Source organism: Triturus cristatus, chromosome 6 (assembly GCF_964204655.1).
Source record: "Triturus cristatus chromosome 6, aTriCri1.1, whole genome shotgun sequence".
In the NCBI taxonomy this organism is placed as follows: Eukaryota; Metazoa; Chordata; class Amphibia; order Caudata; family Salamandridae; genus Triturus; species Triturus cristatus.
This window is the reverse complement of record NC_140589.1, coordinates 513,067,301-513,084,814: the sequence shown is the minus strand read 5'-3', so window position 1 is coordinate 513,084,814 and position 17,514 is coordinate 513,067,301. Positions and strand designations below refer to the sequence as shown.

At 42.2% G+C, this 17,514-nt stretch overlaps 1 protein-coding gene across 6 annotated transcripts in view; it reads right to left on the bottom strand.

Moving 5' to 3' along the window:
• The window catches only part of RIMS1 (regulating synaptic membrane exocytosis 1), a 1,904,179-nt gene that overhangs the window by 191,170 nt on the left and 1,695,495 nt on the right, over positions 1-17,514 (bottom strand). For all 6 annotated transcript variants that reach the window (XM_085610935.1, XM_085610937.1, XM_085610936.1 and 3 more), the window contains one exon: positions 2,889-3,124. In XM_085610935.1, coding sequence (XP_085467061.1) covers positions 2,889-3,124 — 236 coding nt within the window. The remainder of the gene's footprint in view (positions 1-2,888; positions 3,125-17,514) is intronic.

The window sequence follows — 17,514 nt, the reverse complement described above, 5'->3', positions numbered from 1 at the left end:
CAGAGTGACACTGTGATCCCCAGGATTTGTAACAGCAGGTCTCGTTAAGTTAAAGGTTCATCGTATGCCGCCCCAAAACTCTGCAATTCGCTTCCCCCACCGTTTCTTGGCTGGCTGATATTATTGTCTAAAGTCTGAAAACTTGGCGAGTCACACATGCTTTTTTTGACTGTTTTAACTGAACTTCCTCTGCATTCATTGCATTGCAGCTAGAGACCCTTGGGTGATAATGCCGCATTAGAAATGGAAATTAACATAATACCAATACTAGCGCTGTGTAAACAGTCTTTCGTTGCCAGGTCCTCCATGATGGCAATCAAGCCATCGCCTCACAATTCCCATTAGTGCCTGCCTCTTGCATGGCATACTAATGACTTCCCCTCACACTGCCTTTATGGGTGCCTCAACTCTGCTCTTAAGGATGACTAGAAGTTTAGACTTCATGACCAGTCAGCTTGTGGCCTCTCACCTGTGGTGGCAGCCAGTGTACTGATGTGATTTTATGTTGTTCAAGTATATACTATTTTTTCTAGCTTCCAATTGTTGACAAACATTGGGCTTTCGAAAACAGGCTCTAGGGTGTGTAGAAATGTAAATGTAGTGCATTTATATAGCGCTCCGCACCCCCCCAAAAGGGTCTCTCAGGCGCTGTGCACATACCGCTGTGGAACCCTTCCTGGCCTTTCCCTGTGAAGTGCCCACTCCTGGGCACCCCCAAGGTGAAGCCAGGCATCCTAGCGCTTTTGGGGCCGTTGTGGAGATTAAGCAAGCTATTGCCCAGAGTTGCAGAGTGGGACCCATGATTGGAATAAGCACCGAGGCAAGAATTATCGGGTCCGGGGAAATTGAGCCCAAGACCCACTGAGGCGGGAATTGAACCCTGGTCCCGGCCAGACCTCTGCATCATGGTCTGCTGCTCTAACCATTGAGCCACACTTCTCCATAAATGCATCAATGCATCAACAACAGTAGCCTAACCTGTAGGTGAGTTTAAGATAAAAACATTGTATCATATCCCTACTTCTAACTAATGTAACTCATTATTTTGATCAAGTGGTACAAGCTTCTGTCAAAGCAGGAAGGACAGTAAGAATTGCCAAGATTTTTAACATTGGTTCACAATGGTCTACACCCTCTGTCTGGCTTTCTGAGGCAGGGTCATGGTATGGCCAAATCCACAGACTGTTACCTGGCAAGGATTACAGGATGTTACTGGTCCAAAGGGGTATGCAAACACGCATATTCTGTGAGACACTGCCACCGAGAGGAGGGATGGACATAGCACCGTTTGTGCTTTTTCATTAAGGACCGAATATAAAGATATATTTTAAAGATTTATTATGTACATTGTCTCCCAAACCTGATAGCGCCCCTGAGTGCCGCAAAAGAGTTACTCCCACAAAGCTATTCTGCTCGAATAAACAGAAACAAGTTTGTGGTTTATGTATAAGCATGTTACATATTAGTACACAATTGTCAACAGACAAATTCTAGCAAAACAATTTTAGTAACTCTTTTAGTAGAAAATTACTTTTTTAATAAGCAATACACTTTTACTGAATGACATTAACCATCTGAAATCTCTTCCTAGGCCTGTCTTACATAAATGTCCTAAAAATAAAAGAAGAAAAAAAATGGTTGCATCAAGATGATTGCACCCCACTTTAGAAAACAGCCTCTTCAACTCAGAATAATCAGACAGAATATTAATGGCCTATTTAAATTCTAAGCAGCAAAGAATTATCATGACTTGCAATTCTGTACTTCAAATGATCCTACTAACGCTAGGACTTGACCCAAATGCATATTTTAACTCGCTGTTCTTCAGTCTGTATCCATACTGCGCGATGTAGGTACATATTAGAATTAATATATTTGTAAAAGCGTGAAATATCGACACAAATAGCTTTCTTTCACTGCAGCGTTAAACTTCTTTTTAGAAAGAAGGAAAAGCCCTTAATGATCATTAAAGTTGTGAAAAATATTTGTACTCACCGTCCCCGGTAGATAATCTCGACTAATAATCCCACACAAAAATATGCCAGACTCAAACCACTTTTTTAAAGCCGTCCTTACGTTTTTGCTTTCTTTTCTTCTTTCTATACATACTCTTTTGCTTCGGGCAGCGAAGATATCAGGCTTTTAACATATTTGTAAGAAGCAGAAAGAAATGAAGCCTCTAAAGACCACGATGAGATACTACACTTCACTCTTTACTTAGTCAAAATCATTGACCTACATTTATGAATGTTTTTCAAAGGAAATGCACTCTTCTTTATTTTTCTCTTTAAAAAAAAAGGTAACATCCATTCTTGCACGCAACAGAACATTGCCGGACATTATGTTAGCTGAGCGCGCTGAAGGTCGCTTTCATACTAACATTCTATTGAACTCTAAAGATATTTTTCGTAATTTTACCTCAAATCATGAAAACCTGGCACAGGAGAAGTAGCATGATATAACCAAACAATAATCGGCTTGATTAGAGAAGCATGAAAACACACACTGTTTACGTAAATCATATTGTGTGACTTCTATGAAACTAATTGCATAAAAATGCACATCAAAACCTGCATGACGGTGTGAGTGTATGTGTCGAGATAGCTAGATATTGAGATACAGATAAATCTATATAGATATATAGATATAAAGATGCACACAGAGAGCTCAGTAGGAATACATGATACCAACGAAAGGGAGGCAGCTGGTCTTAAAAGACATATAAATACCAAAGGACAATGTTGTATACTGGGAGAGAGAAATGGTTCTTAAACTCTTACTTGCCTGGTACTGCATTAAGAGCTTTCAGTGAATGAATGCCTTCTCGGTCATCGTCCCATGCAGGTAGTCAGCTTCTTGCAAAGAGAGGGGTTACTTTCTTCACTTACCGGGTTGGCTGAGCTGAGATGTGCTTCGACTTCTGCGAGATACTATGGCTACCACTTTGGCACTCAAGCTCGACCTTCTCTTCTTCCCACCTGATCCAACCGTCCCGACGGCTGTGTCTGATTGGCTCCCATCGTTGTGTTCCAGCTTGTAAATCTCTCCACTTACACTTGTGCTCTTGGTGATGGTTCTCCCTGAAGTCCCCATCCGTCTGCTTTGCATTTTAGGGGTAAACGAACTATAGTTATGAAGTAAAAATATATATGTGCATATCAATTAGTGTTTGCAGTTCAATACCAACAGTGCTCAAGGCAGCGATTAAAATGTAAATTTAAGGAGCACGCACATGATACATATTAGAAAACCCTACTTTTTAGAGCACGTTTATAATAAGATCTTAGGGAATTAGTTGTGGTTCCACTTTACAACGCATACGTATATTCTGTTGTTGTCCAAATTATAAACACACATATAAAAATACCCAAATGTTTAACTAAATCTTTAAAAAACTAAACTTAAATGCATAAGAATGAACATGCATTTTCAGATTGTTCACTGCACTCTACTGCTATATATACTACTAATAATACTGTACTGATATAAATATTGCATGTATAGGTATGATTTGCTTCTCCATACACACACACCTTAATATATCTGCTTGATAAGCCACATGTCATAAAAATTAATTATCAATAAATGCATTTAAGGGGGAGTAAATACTACTTATTTAAGTGTTTAAAGTTGGGAAACATGTTAAATGTATTGACATGTGTGCACAGCACATTTTCATTTATACAAAATGAACTCACGCATCTTTATAGTATTTGTAGGTACGATTGTATGTTCGATCCTTTGGTGTGTATGGCAAGTCATATAATTCATGAATTACAAGATTTGGTTTTGAAGGGAAAAGGCGCAGTACCTAGTGGGAGCACAGCACACAAGTCATTCCTTTTCAGATGTCCTCATTTTGACACTTGAAAATGGGCAAGGTACGCAGTAAGAGCTACCGTTTCCATACAACCGTGTAAAACATGCATGCAACTATAAACTAATACCACACCATAAAATAATGAAAAAGGGATTAGATAAAAGTGAACCCAAACAAAGGAGCACACCCTTACCAGTCACTATTTGACGTCCCAAAGCTAATCAAATCATCAAAACCATAACTGCGTCATTCACTGTCCAGAAAAACCATGCCCTCCTAAAATTAACAGAAAATAAAGAGCAGCTCATAGCCATTATTTCAGAACTAAACAGAACACTCTCTCCAGCAGCAACATATATACAATTTCTAGCTTTATTTGTCTACCAAAACCACTAAACAATAAGAACAATTCACTTACCTTTGGCAACGTTCTTTCTGATAGATACTCTTTCTAACCGCAGATTGCTCACCTTATGAATACCATCAGGCACCAGACTGATCTGGAGAATTTGTTTTAGCAATTTCTTTTGGTACCAGTAGGTGGCGTCATGCAGCTTTGTATCTACTCTGTCCTGTGTAAGAAGTGACGCTGGAGCCCTACATAATCACCGCCTTATAACTATGTTTCTGATCTCTGTCCGCACCATTGGATGCAGAGCCATTGGTTGATCAGGTTTCACAGCATGCCGATCTCTAATTTGGGACCTGTTTAAGATAGAGAAAAGAGTCCATCCTGCAGGTGAAGTGGGAGGGTCAGTGACTAATTTGTGGTTAGATAGAGTATCCACCAGAAAGGGTGTTACTGGAGGCAAGTAACTTGCTCTTCTGATGAATATTTATAACTGCAGATTCCTCACCTTGTGCATAGATACCAGAACATACCTCCTAAAGTAGTGGGTCTGTGGAAAGGCTCAGATAAAAAAAATCCTGCAGGACTGAACAGGCAATATGTCCCTCCTGACAGACCTGGCTCTCAAGAGTTGGGCTTTGTAAATGTGTGAACTGTTGCCCATGTATCAGACTGACAGATGTCTAAAACAGGCACTCTGCATGTCAATGCACTGACAGAAACCTTGGCCCTAGTGAAATGATTCATTCAGCCCTCTGTGGCGTTCTTGTTGGCCAATGCGTACCAGATTTTGATGTAGAAAACAATCCACCCTGAAATTGTCCTTTCCTTGACTGTCACTAATCTTTACCCCAACAAACCCCACAAAGAGCTGATTGTCCACCCAATGTTCCTTGGTGCGACAAATGTGATAGCTCACAGCTCTTTTGGGATCCAAACAATGGACTCTAGCTTCCTCTTTCAAGGGATGAAAAGGAGCAATGAATGTCAGAAGGGAGATGGATAGATTTGATATGAAAATGCTTCGCAAACACGGGCTGAATTGCCAGTCTAGTCAGCAGCACCAGTTACTCTGGAAATAGGGGATATTTGATTGTTGGACAGCCAGTGCTTGCAACTCACTCATGCAACGAGTTGATGTTATTGCTATGAGAGTCTGTTTTTAGAGTCAAAGGATGCAGATGACAGCTGGACATTGGATCCAATGGGGTAGATATCAAGTATGTGAAGCCAGCTGCTAGATGGCGCCTATAAAATATGGGCCAATATGATTATGAACACCACGTGACAGAAAGATACTTTCGCTAAGAACAGTGTCTTTTGCAATGCTATGAGACTCCGGATGGTACTACCTCATTCCTAGCAACCTGGATGTGCTGTCAAAACGGAAAATGTATTCTATTGTCAATTAACAATTTTCAAGTCTAGCAAGAGACCAGAAACTTGGAGCCCTTAAAATACTCTCCATTAGTAGCTACCCTGGCATGTATGATCCCTCACACAGTGCTCATCAATTCCTCATCTTGCTATCTAATGAAAGGGAGAGAAGGCTCTTTGGTCTTGAGAGAGTGGGATGCTTACTGCTAAATGACATCTTGAGCAGAAGAAACCCAGCAACCTCAAACAGATGCCTGGGTGGAGTTAGAGGGGAAATTAAACATTTCTTGCTGAACTGCAACATGCGCATTTCTATAAGGTCAAAAACAATCAACACGATACTGAGCAGAGAACAGTTCAACCACCCAGATGAACAAATCTTTTTCCTCCTTAGCGACTTTTCGGATTACATGACAAAACAAACTGCATTGTATCAGAAGAAAAGTTGGGGCCTTTGGTCGTCACTTAAGCAAAAATAAAATACTGTAAGTTGTACATCCCTTTGCAAAGAACAATTTAAGGCAAAGTAGAAAATTAACTTAAACACTCGATCCTCTATTAAAGAGCACCACGGGTCAAAGCAGAAACCTGGCAAGCTGTATTAAGAGCCAGCTTTTAAAAGGGAAGATTTGCATTAATGTGTCTTATGTTTGTAGAGTAAAAACTTTCTATTTTTAACTATGTCTGTATAATGTTTTGTGTGAAAGCAAGCTATGGTTTGTATTGTCAGCCGTAAACACTAAAATACATTTCAATTTCAAGTATTTGGGAACCAAATTAAGGTACCGGTGTGGTATCACAAAAGGTTTGGTGTAAATATGGAGCAATCTTATCACAACAGGTGATTCAAAAAATTAGGGTTGATCTGGTAAAAACAGAAAGGCCTAAATGGCAGATAAATAACCTTTAACCATGCAGGCCACAACAAGAGATTGCCGGCCCAAAGTTAGAACAAATACCAATACATTTGACAATTGGGCTTGCAGCGGTTTTATCTGCCCAGAGATGTACCAAGTCACAAACATCTACCACTGTCCAGCATAAATGTTTTTTGTGGATGGCCATCTGGCCACCTAGATTACACCCACTACAATGCGAGGGAGGCTGAAAGCAGTAGGGAGGCTGAAAGCTGTCCTCTGTCACCACTCAGTTACCAATCATCAAGGTGTAGGTTGTGTAGGCCTGCGTATAGGACTCTGCCATGCTGCTGCAACAGAAGATACTGCCGAAGTGGTAGCCTGATCAGGCGACAGATGCTAATGGCCAGAAGCTCCAGGTACTACAGTCTCCTTGACCAATCCGGAGCCCCTAAGATGATTTTGGCCAGGGTGTTTCTGATCTTTTTCAGAATTTTCGGCAAGAGAGGTAGGAAAAAAAAGGCATACAGGAGTTCCAAGACCCACTCTAGATGGAAAGCATCGCTGAGGGAGAGTCATCTTGGGAACTCCAAAGTATAAATGCTTTGACTCTGCATGTCCTTGATGGTGACAAGATTGAGGCGGGGTTCTCACCATTGTTGGAAGACGCCTTGTGTCACCTCGGAGTGTAATTTCCATTTGTGATCTGCTAGGCAATGCGGGCTGAGTATGTTTGCCCTTACATTCAATGATCCTGCAATTTGGTTGGTTACCATGGAGATACTTTGATGACTCAGCCAGTTCCAGAAGTGCAGAGCCTCCTGGCACATGAAACAGGAATTCAACTTTTGGGGGTAAGGGATGCCCACCATCTTATCATGACTCCTCTAGTCTTGTCCATTATTCCAGCAGAGTGCGTGCAGATTGGTTGGTGCCCTGCCCAAATGGCACCTGGGTAAGAACATTCTCAAAACTGGGGCGACATCTCACCCCAACCAAACGCACATCTAAATTGCGCCTTTGTGGCGGTCATATAATTATTCCACATTTGTCCATATAAACCTATTAATCCAAACATATAAATCACTTGTTTCAACTTTTCAATGTTATATACATCCACACGTGGAATGGAATGCCAATTTTCTGTTTTCTTATGTTCAAGGTGGGCCATCCGAACCTCTTCCAAAAACACAAATGACGCAAATTCATCCAAGACAGTATTTTATTTGTATAAAAACCCAATGCATTTCGGGCCTAAATTGCCCTTCCTCAGGGGTCACTGTAATAACAAGCAAAACAATAACCATTATCACTTTAAGCCATAATTATACGTGGTGTAACATTACTAATCAAAGGTCAAAATTTGTTTTATCTCAAACTCCATTACGAAGTACTATACGTGTTTACCCCCATAAAAGTCCCTAAAAAAATAATAATCTACAGCTCTAAACCAATGAACCCTGCGTGCAACGTGAACTGTTCCCCCAATGTATTTATATATTGTAACTCCCTTTTGTACCCATGGGACAATACTCCATCTAGTATAGGAAACTGCGATTTAAACAGATCATTCCACATGAGTCTTATGCTCCTTCGCCCCGATTAACTCAAGCTTCTTTCTCCCTTTTCCTTACGCGCTCCAACCGCCTTACACTTTCCCCCTGTCACCGGTCCGGGGTCTCTGTTTTAGACTTAGGTACTTTCTTCCTTTTATTGTATTTTGTTGGTTATTTCCCTCTGTCTGCCTGGGGAAAATGGGTTTTATTCAATACACGAGTAACCAACTAAAAGATTTAAATGCCCCTTTTACAAAATGCTCAGGCACATGGGAAACGTACCTGCTTTGGTTACCAGAAATTAGGTGCTCTTCCGTTTTAATTAACCCTAAGGCACCGATCAGCTCCCGGGATTTGAAGCAACATAAGGCCTCTACTACACCACTTAGAGCTATTTATTTTAATGCACGCTCCGTCTCTAAACATCCGATATGGAGCTTATTAGACCAAATAGACCCTGACATATGCTTCATTTCAGAAACTTGGCTACAGGAATATGCCTCTCCGGATCTACATATTGCCCTCCTCCCTCAATATAATACTATTCGAATTGACAGGAATGAGAAAAGAGGGGGAGGCATATTAATTGCTTATAAATATGTTTTAACAATTGCTGCCTTGGAAAATGTATTGCGCAGTCAAATAGAAATATGCACTTTTAAGATCACTGGTCTTTCTAAGGGGGTCTTGGAGAGGGGCCCTGGTCTTTCGGCCCCCCGGTATAAAGGGAGACTTCTCTGACCAGTTATTAGAAATTATTGCTCCCCATGTTTTAGCCTCTGATAATTTTCTCCTGATTGGAGATTTTAATCATCATGCAGAAATGTTCTCAAATCCTGACACTGACAAATTGCTTTATAACATGAGTACCCTTGGTCTTGCTCAGATGGTGGTTGGGTCCACCCACTGCACAGGCCACACACTTAACCTTCTTTTCACAAATGTATCGGAAATGATCGTTGAAACCCCTGAACCGATCATTATCTATTGAAATTTGCCATTCCGACTATCTCAAAAGAAAAAATTAATTTAGATGGTGAACTCGTATTGCGCAGGCCCTGGCGCAAAGTAACCTCGTCTCTATTTCAAGATAACTTCTGTCCCGACCCAATAGACCCTGAAGCTAGTGTTAATCATGTAGCTCTACAATTTAATAAAGCCATTTTGACTACATTGAACTTAATTGCCCCTGTACAGAATATTAAGCTTAAGATCAGAACTGCTCCTTGGTTCACTGATCAACTAAAAATTACTAAACGTTTGTGTAGAATCGCCGAAAAACTATGGCAGAAAACTAAAAACTCTGTAGATCGCGAAAACTATAAGAAACGGCACCATGGCTACATGAACGAAATAAAACTGGCCAAAAAATCTTATCTGATTAACCGGATAAAAATGGCAGAAAATTCCTCTAGGGAACTCCATCATATTCTCAAAGAATTCACCATTCCTATAAATCAGCCCATAGTGTCCGTTTCTCAAGATTGGACTGATTCTTTATCTGAATTCTTTGAGGAAAAAATTATGAATATTCATCGGACCTTCCCTTCAACATCTGACCGTACCTACATTGAAGAACTTACTTGCCCCTTACCCGACCCTCCCTGTATTTTAAATGAATTTATGGAATGTGACCGTAAGTCTGTTACCTCGGTCATGATAAAAATAAAATCAGGCTCTCCCGCTGACGCTTTCCCTTCAAAAACTTTCTCTATCATGGCACCTACAGTATTAGCTGGACTGATTGACTTATTTAATAAGTCCTGGAAGGCAGCTAGAATCAGGCCAATTTTAAAGAAGCCATCGGCGTCCCTAAGGGACTTTTAAACTATCGACCCATATCCCTACTGCTCTATTTTGGGAAAATGCTGGAGTCTCTTGTGAATCAACAGCTGGTGAACCATCTTGAAAGCCATGGACTTTTATATTCCTCTCAATCCGGCTTTAGAACAGCGCATAGTACGGAAACTGCGCTGATCGAGGTTACTGACAATATTAGACTAGCTCTACTGCTCGATCTGTCGGCTGCCTTTGACACCATCTCCCATAAGATTCTTAAACAACGACTCTGGGAGGTTGGTGTCAGAGGGAAGGCTCTTAAATGGTTCAGCAGCTACCTGTCAGAGCGCAAAACTACCATCCAGATGGGAAACACCACCTCCTGTGAGAGACCAGTAAAGATGGGTGTCCCACAGGGCTCTATCTTGAGCCCCACCCTCTTTAATCTTTACATGACCCCTTTAGCTGCAGTGATCAGACTATATGGCTTCGATGTCATATCCTACGCAAATGATACGCAGATTCTGGTCACCTTAGGGCCAGACCCTAGCGACACTAAGCAACGTCTTAAAAACTGCTTGATCCATGTTGATAAATGGATGAGTTTGAACCATCTCCAGCTAAACGGGGGCAAGTCCGAGATCGTGCTCTTTGGCAAAGCTATTGACCATTGGACGCAGGACTGGTGGCCGTCCAGGCTGGGCCCGTGTCCTGCCCATAAGAACGTGGTCCGTAATCTAGGATTTTACATGGACAATTGTTTATCCATATGTGGTCATGTTAATCATGTCGTCGGCACCTGCTTCGGTGTTATGCGTAGTCTACGAAAGGTTTTAAATGGCTTCCCTTAGACGCACGAAGACCTCTAATACAAGGACTGATCATTAACAGAATGGATTACGACAATGCCTTATTGCTGTCAATAAATGTAGATCTCATAAACAGACTTCAGATTCTTCAGAACACGGCTGCCAGATTAGTCCTTAATCGCCCTTACAGATTCCCGTCGGCAACATGTCTATATACTCTTCACTGGCTCCCAGTGAAAAAACGAACCCCTTTTTAAAACACTATGTCTAACTCATACACATATGTATGGAATCGGCCCAAAATATTGGCTGTCAAAGTTACGTTGGTATCAACCATCCAGGACACTGCGCTCTAGTGATTCGGCCCTGCTGACCCCCCTTAGAATTCACACTGCTAGGCAAGGGGGCCGCGCGTTTTCTTCTTTGGCTCCAGCGTCTTGGAATAAAATGCCTTATTATCTTCGCAGTATGCCAGACCACAGCAGATTCCGCAAAAAGTTGAAGACCTGGCTTTTTGGAAATTAGTTCAAGTCCGTTTCTTTTCAGAGCTGTCTGCAAGCGCCATGAGACTCTTATGAGTGATTTGTGCGCGATACAAATGTCCCTGATTTGATTTGATTTAGCTCAAACGGAACAAAAGTTACTTAAAGCGTGACAAAGTGTTCCGGAGCAGTGGAAGGCCCTTTGCAAAGATTGACTGGTAATCTTGTAGTTGCTTACTGCTGTATTTGGGTGCAACACTGGTACTAATGAGGTGAAATATTTTCCCTGACAGCGTTACCGTGAGTTAAAATGACAAAATAATGAAGTAATGCTAACCACAAAACGTGGTGCATTGTGCCGCATAATTTACCTTAGCTTGCTGCATAATTTAGTCAGACTTGCCGCATAATGTTGTCCTCTTCTGCTGAATAATTCCAGTGGATCTGCTTAAAGCTTTATGGTGGAAAAGATCTATTCTTTTTAAGATGTAATGTAAAGGAGTTATCAGCTGGGATCTGGAATAGTGGAGACACTTACAAAAATGTCTGCATTATATACAGTTTGATTACTTATTACTAAAAAGTATGTTTTGTAAGAACTTGTTTTATCTCAATCACTGCATCATTTTGCAGCAGCCTAGCTTAGAGTATGTAAATACTGTTTTATAATAATTACTTACATATCCACAATGCTTTCTGCCACAGGCTGGGACCTCATAGCACTATAAACAGGGCCATTGGAATTATGCGGCAGGAGAAGGCCAAATTATGCAGCATGGTTGACTAAATTCTGTGGCAAGCAAAGGCGAATTATGCTGCATATTTTGTGATAGCATGACTGCACTATTTTGAAATTTTTTACACTTGTTAACATTGTCCTGGCCTTTATTGCTCCTCATAAGTACCACATTAACACCTACATATAGCAATAAGCAACAGAAAGGTGACCAGTCAACCTTTAGAAAGTGCCTTCCACTGTGAGGTAACATGTGTTGCTGCATTTTTCAATCTGCAAATTATGCAGCAGACGATGGATTATGTGGCAAATGCGGGAAAACCATAACTATGCGCTGTTAGTGCAGGGTGAGCATAAAAGTGAAGGGTGAGAATGAGGAGTGAGTTGTCTGAATGCAGGGTGAATTCCCAGACACTTGAAGTTAATCAGCATGTTATTGATGGGGCGAAGGGTTTCAAGTATAAGATAAACTATTGCTATTATGGAATTAATCAGGGAATCGAGGGTGAAGGAAATAATGTGCTGATCCTACAACAAACTTCCAGTCTTTTGATTAGGGTTGCCAGCTCATTATTTTGATGTTGCAGACGGTACAAAAATAAACAGTCACCGAAAGCCCTATTTTCAGCACTTATCTGTGTGTACTTCAAAAAGCAAATATAAAGCACTTTTAAATGTGTTCTAGGGCTGCCTGAATGTTTCATGACTGAAAATAAAAGGAACAGACAGAAAGTCAAATTACAAAGGAATACATTCTTTTTTATTTAAGACCCTATTTAGTGTCAAACCAAGGTCTTTTCAGGCTCTTTAAACATACAAGGCTGGGATTTTTTCTATTGGCAACCCATTTGTATATTCCTTTTCATGAAATGCCTTTTCACCCTACAGCAGTAAATTTACAATACAAATGTAAGGACTAGGCAGAGTCAGGGCACAGGGGGTACTGGAAAAAGAAAAAATACTAAGCCTCCGTAACCAGTTTCCAAAGGTATGCAAATGGTCTTTAAAGACCTGTGAAAAACTCGGGCGTGCAGGAGTCTTAATAAGACTCCAGACACTGCCCAGCCGAGCCCCCAGCAGAACACCCACTGACCTCTGGCCCCACGGCACTCTGAGGGCTTCATGGTAAATGAAGACAGCCTGGAAATGCAGCAAATAAACATTGCTGCACTTCCAGGTGTCTTCATTTACATGTGCTTGCAGAGGCCTTTGCGCCCCCCTGGGAACCCATCCATGCCCCCCCCCCCCAGGAGGGCGTGCCCCACAGTTTGAAGACCTGTGCCGTAAAGGGTTTAATCTGTTGATAAATGTGACAAGAAAGCACAATTACGGGTTTGTTTATATAAGCCATGCCACCAGTAATGCTGCTGCAAGATAGAAACAGTCGCAGACACTCCAGCATGGGCCGAAGCCATGCCTTCGTGAGCGGCTGTTATCAGCGTAAGTCTGTGGTCTGCGTTGGGAATCAAGCTGTCACCAACGTCATGAATTCTCACATAAGGAACTTTATCAGGACTTAAATGATAAGAGTATTTAGAAGGGAAACCCTGTGGGTATTTTCCACCCTGCTCTGTAGCTGCTATTGCTGCCAGGATGTCATTATCAATCTTATTCATGGATATTGTAACTGCTGCAACTGAACACATGGCTACTGCTGATTTAGCTGCTACATCAGCCAAACTATTGCCGACCGCGTGTACTCCTACGCGCTGGTGGCCAAGAGTATGAATCACATGTGTGAAAGGCAGACGTTCTTTAAGATCTGCGACTCAAACCCAAACCATTTTATGCTTAATTGCGCTGCCTTTAGAATCATGATAGTCATTCTGAGACCCAAAAAATAAGTTGTCATTGAAAGATTGAACACAGTAGTAAGAATCACTTACAATTAAAGTAGGATCTGCAAACTCCAGAGCACTTACCAGAGCACGCAGCTCCGCTAATTGGGCGGTACAGTCACCTAGTGCCTGTGTGTGTACAACACTGGACTTGAACTCTCCGTTCACTATGGCACCTGCCACAATAGCGCATGCTGCGGAACAATCATGCTTTGACTCGGTCGCTAGTTGCGCCAAACCATCGGTGTAAATGATACAATGGTACTCCTCTAACGGACGCATTGACAGAGGAGCAGGATGAACAAATTCATACTGTAAAAACTCCTGTGTTTGCAGCGAGGAGTCAAAGATAAATGTGACATCCAGAGATGTCAACAAAGTAGCCCATTGTATCCAATGGGGATGTAAAGCCTTGAATTTGGCACACTTGTTTTCGTCACTGCTTCAAGAGCAGGATATGGTGTCACTACCAAAATACGTTTCCCAGTGCCAGTACACGTTCCTTCAGGATCGCCTTCTGCACAGCTGTCAAGACTTTTTCAACAGTGGAAAATCGCAGTTCAGCCGAAGTGTACAAATGTGATTTGTAAGCAATAGGTACTGTGTCACTTTCATTAAATGTCAAGTAAGTGAAACCCACTGCGCCTGCCACGATTCGTATCACCAGGTTTGTGTGGTTATCACGTGTCAACAAGTATTTAGATTCAAGAAAATCAGACTGCAAAGATTGCAGGATAGCTGAATGTTCCGGAAGCCAGAAGGCTTTGGAAAAGTTAGGTTGTATCAAAGCATACAATGGCTTGATATGCTGGACATATTCAGGAATGTAAGTTTGACCGAAATTTAAAAATCCCAGCAAAGACTGTAGTTTTTTCAGAGTTGTAGGGCGGACATAGACGTGCGCATTTCTCCAGGAAGTGAGGCGCTAAGCCTCTACCTTCATTATTGAGCTCGTAGCCCAAGAACAATACTGTGTACTCTGCAATATGTGATTTTGCAAAGTTACATTTATAGCCGTAGTCCGCAAACAAAACTATGATGTGGTCCACGCGACAAAGATGTGGCCATAATTCGTCATCCGTGAGATAAATATCATCTGTACGCATCTGGGTCTATGCCGTCTAACAAAGAGACGACTTGAGTGGCGAATACACCCGGGCTGTTCTTGTAGCCCATCGCCAAACGCCGAAATTGTTTTTGTTTACCGCCGGCGGTAAAGGCAGTCCATTGACTGCTTTCAGGGGACCGATTGTGACTGAAAAAGCCGTTGGAAATGTCAAGCGTAGTTTTATATTTTTTACGAACAAGACTGTCTACTAGAGCAGAACTATGGGTATTCTGCACCGCACAGGTGCAACAATGACAGTTCAAATGCCGGTAATCCAAAACTAAGCGGTACGACCCATAGGGTTTAGTTACGGTAAAAAGATGGTTATTCATTGGTGACACACATGTCTCAATCACTCCTTGATACTCTAATTGTTCTAGAATCTCAGAAACTGGAGCTTTTGCCTCCCGCCAGAGGGGATTCTGGGGTTGCAGCTGTGGCATAGACCGTAATGGTATCTCATGCGAGGGAGAATCTTTATCCCAGCCCACCTGAGTACGGTACAGAGCCGGTGCAAGCACCAAAGCCCACTCTTCTGCAAAAGCCTTTGCTTGCTCCTTGGAGACGGTATGTGAAAAACTTGGGAGTATAACCTCCTCTCCCCGCGGAGCGGCCAGAACAAAAGGCGGGGGCCAATCTGCCTCTGCCAATAAAATGTCATAAGAAGAAGTCAGATTTCCCCCAAAAATCCCTTTAATTACACGTTGTATGTCATCTTCAATCAGAAGAACTATATCATATAATCTGTCAGGGGGAGCCACTCATGGGTCAGCCGTTTCAACTGTGATGAAAGTTTCAGTTGCTGTCGCCTCCAGAAATGGACGCAGTGCTTGCCGCACAATGGTAGCCTCCGCTGCGCTGTCTAGCAGCGTTACTGCCCATGATAGGTTCTGGAGCCGGGTCCCCACCGTCTGGGATATCTCGCTGTTAAAGCAGCAACTTTCTTTTTCTGAAACTGTGGGCGCTGACGAGGAAAATCGTCTGGTTTCCATTTTCCGTCAGCCTGATGAGGTTGCTCACGTCCTTGCGGGGCACCTCGACCTCTGCCACGCTCCTGTCATTCCACGCCACCGGCCTGTGAGCCCGATGTTCCCTGTGAAGAACGAGGAGAACATTGATCAGGATCCTGATACCTGTCAGGGGACCTAATTCTCGCGCGGTTGCGCAAATCATAAGTGCGCTCAGAAGACTCGGGTACTGGTGACGCTGCACGCGACCCTTGTTTCAGTTGTTGCTTCCCCTGCTTTTTATTTTTCCAATTTTTTTTTAGGAATGATAGGACAGTCGTCTTTAGTAGACTGTGCCGTCTGTGTTTGCGGTTGTGCTGGTATTCTAGCAAAAGGCTTAACACCCACACTATTGCGTCCAATGGTCTTATAAGAATCTGCAATAATTTTTGGTAATCCGTGGGGTTTCTCTTCCTCAGGGACAAGGCGCAAAGCATTAGACACTTGAAAGTTAACTGCATCTCCCTTGACATTAGCAAGGATTAGATCAACAACTACGTCGAACACTCCAACCAACCTCATCCCCAACTTCACTGCCGCCTCCGGTCCGTGCTTATTCTGAACACGCTTAATCACGGAGGGGAGCACAGTCATAGAGGGTGTGCCAAAACACTTTGCATACACCGCCATGAACACTTTACCCCAATTTTCACAATCGGTTACTTCTGGTATTAAGTCTTTCTGAAAACTAATAGTTAAAATTCTGTGTTTTTCCACAGGTGTGGTATTTGGAAATACCGCTTCCAGCTTGTCAAATTTCTCAGCAAGCCAGTAAGGTAAATCATCCTTATTCTGTGGACGCCTGCCCATAACTAAATTAACCATGACGGGACTAATAGTGAGTCCGCCAGGTCCAGCTGGTTGTGCTGCAACCCCAGGTGCTCCCACCTGGAGATTGCGCGAGACGTATTGTACTAGAGCCCTATGCACCTCAATTAAGGAGGTGTGCAAAATGCGCAGTTCGTCAATTGGGACTGCTAGATAATGTGGATGTGGTAAGTATCCGGCTAAAACCGGCCAAGTGACCCCCGGTATCGATAAAGGACCTAAACGGACCAGAGTCACAGAGTGGGGTAGGGCACCAATAAACCAAATACGGTGTTGCCATGCCAAAATCAGAACTTCAAGAGTTCTGTATGGCCGATATGCATGAGGTGGTGCAGTGGGAGTGTATACATGGAACAAGTCATCATCTCCATTCACTGCTGGAAAACTTACCCAAGAATAAAACACCTCAAAGTGAAAAGCTGGATCAGCTCCCACCACAAAAATAAGAACGATACCCGAGTCAGGCATGGGACTGATTTTAAAAGCTTTTGCATCAAGTTATAAAAGGGAGCCGTGTCTTTATTTGGGGAGCCTCAATCCACTGCAGATACTTTATTCTGTGACTTGCAATTTCTTTTCAAATAAATACATTTTCACGCTTGAAACCGAAGCTGGAGTTTTCTTCCACACTTGTAATAGCTGAATCACTACTGGGTGCTAAGAGACCATAATGAAACAATGCACTATGATTGGCAAAAATAGGTAAATACAGATATAAAGTTAAAAAAATAGCTATTTTAATATTAAGACTGGAAAAGAGCCCTCCGGAACTGCACAGTTGGCCTCAACATGAGGTAAGAGTAAATTACCCTCATAAACTCATTGTGCACGTCTACAGAGAAAGGAATAATATAAAAAGATGGTGGAGCAAAAAGCACTGAATATCATACTGATCATAACCAAGAGGATGTTGTAGACCATGGAGTTCGACCTTATTGAATAGTCCTGCTTTACCAGAAAGGTGCTTA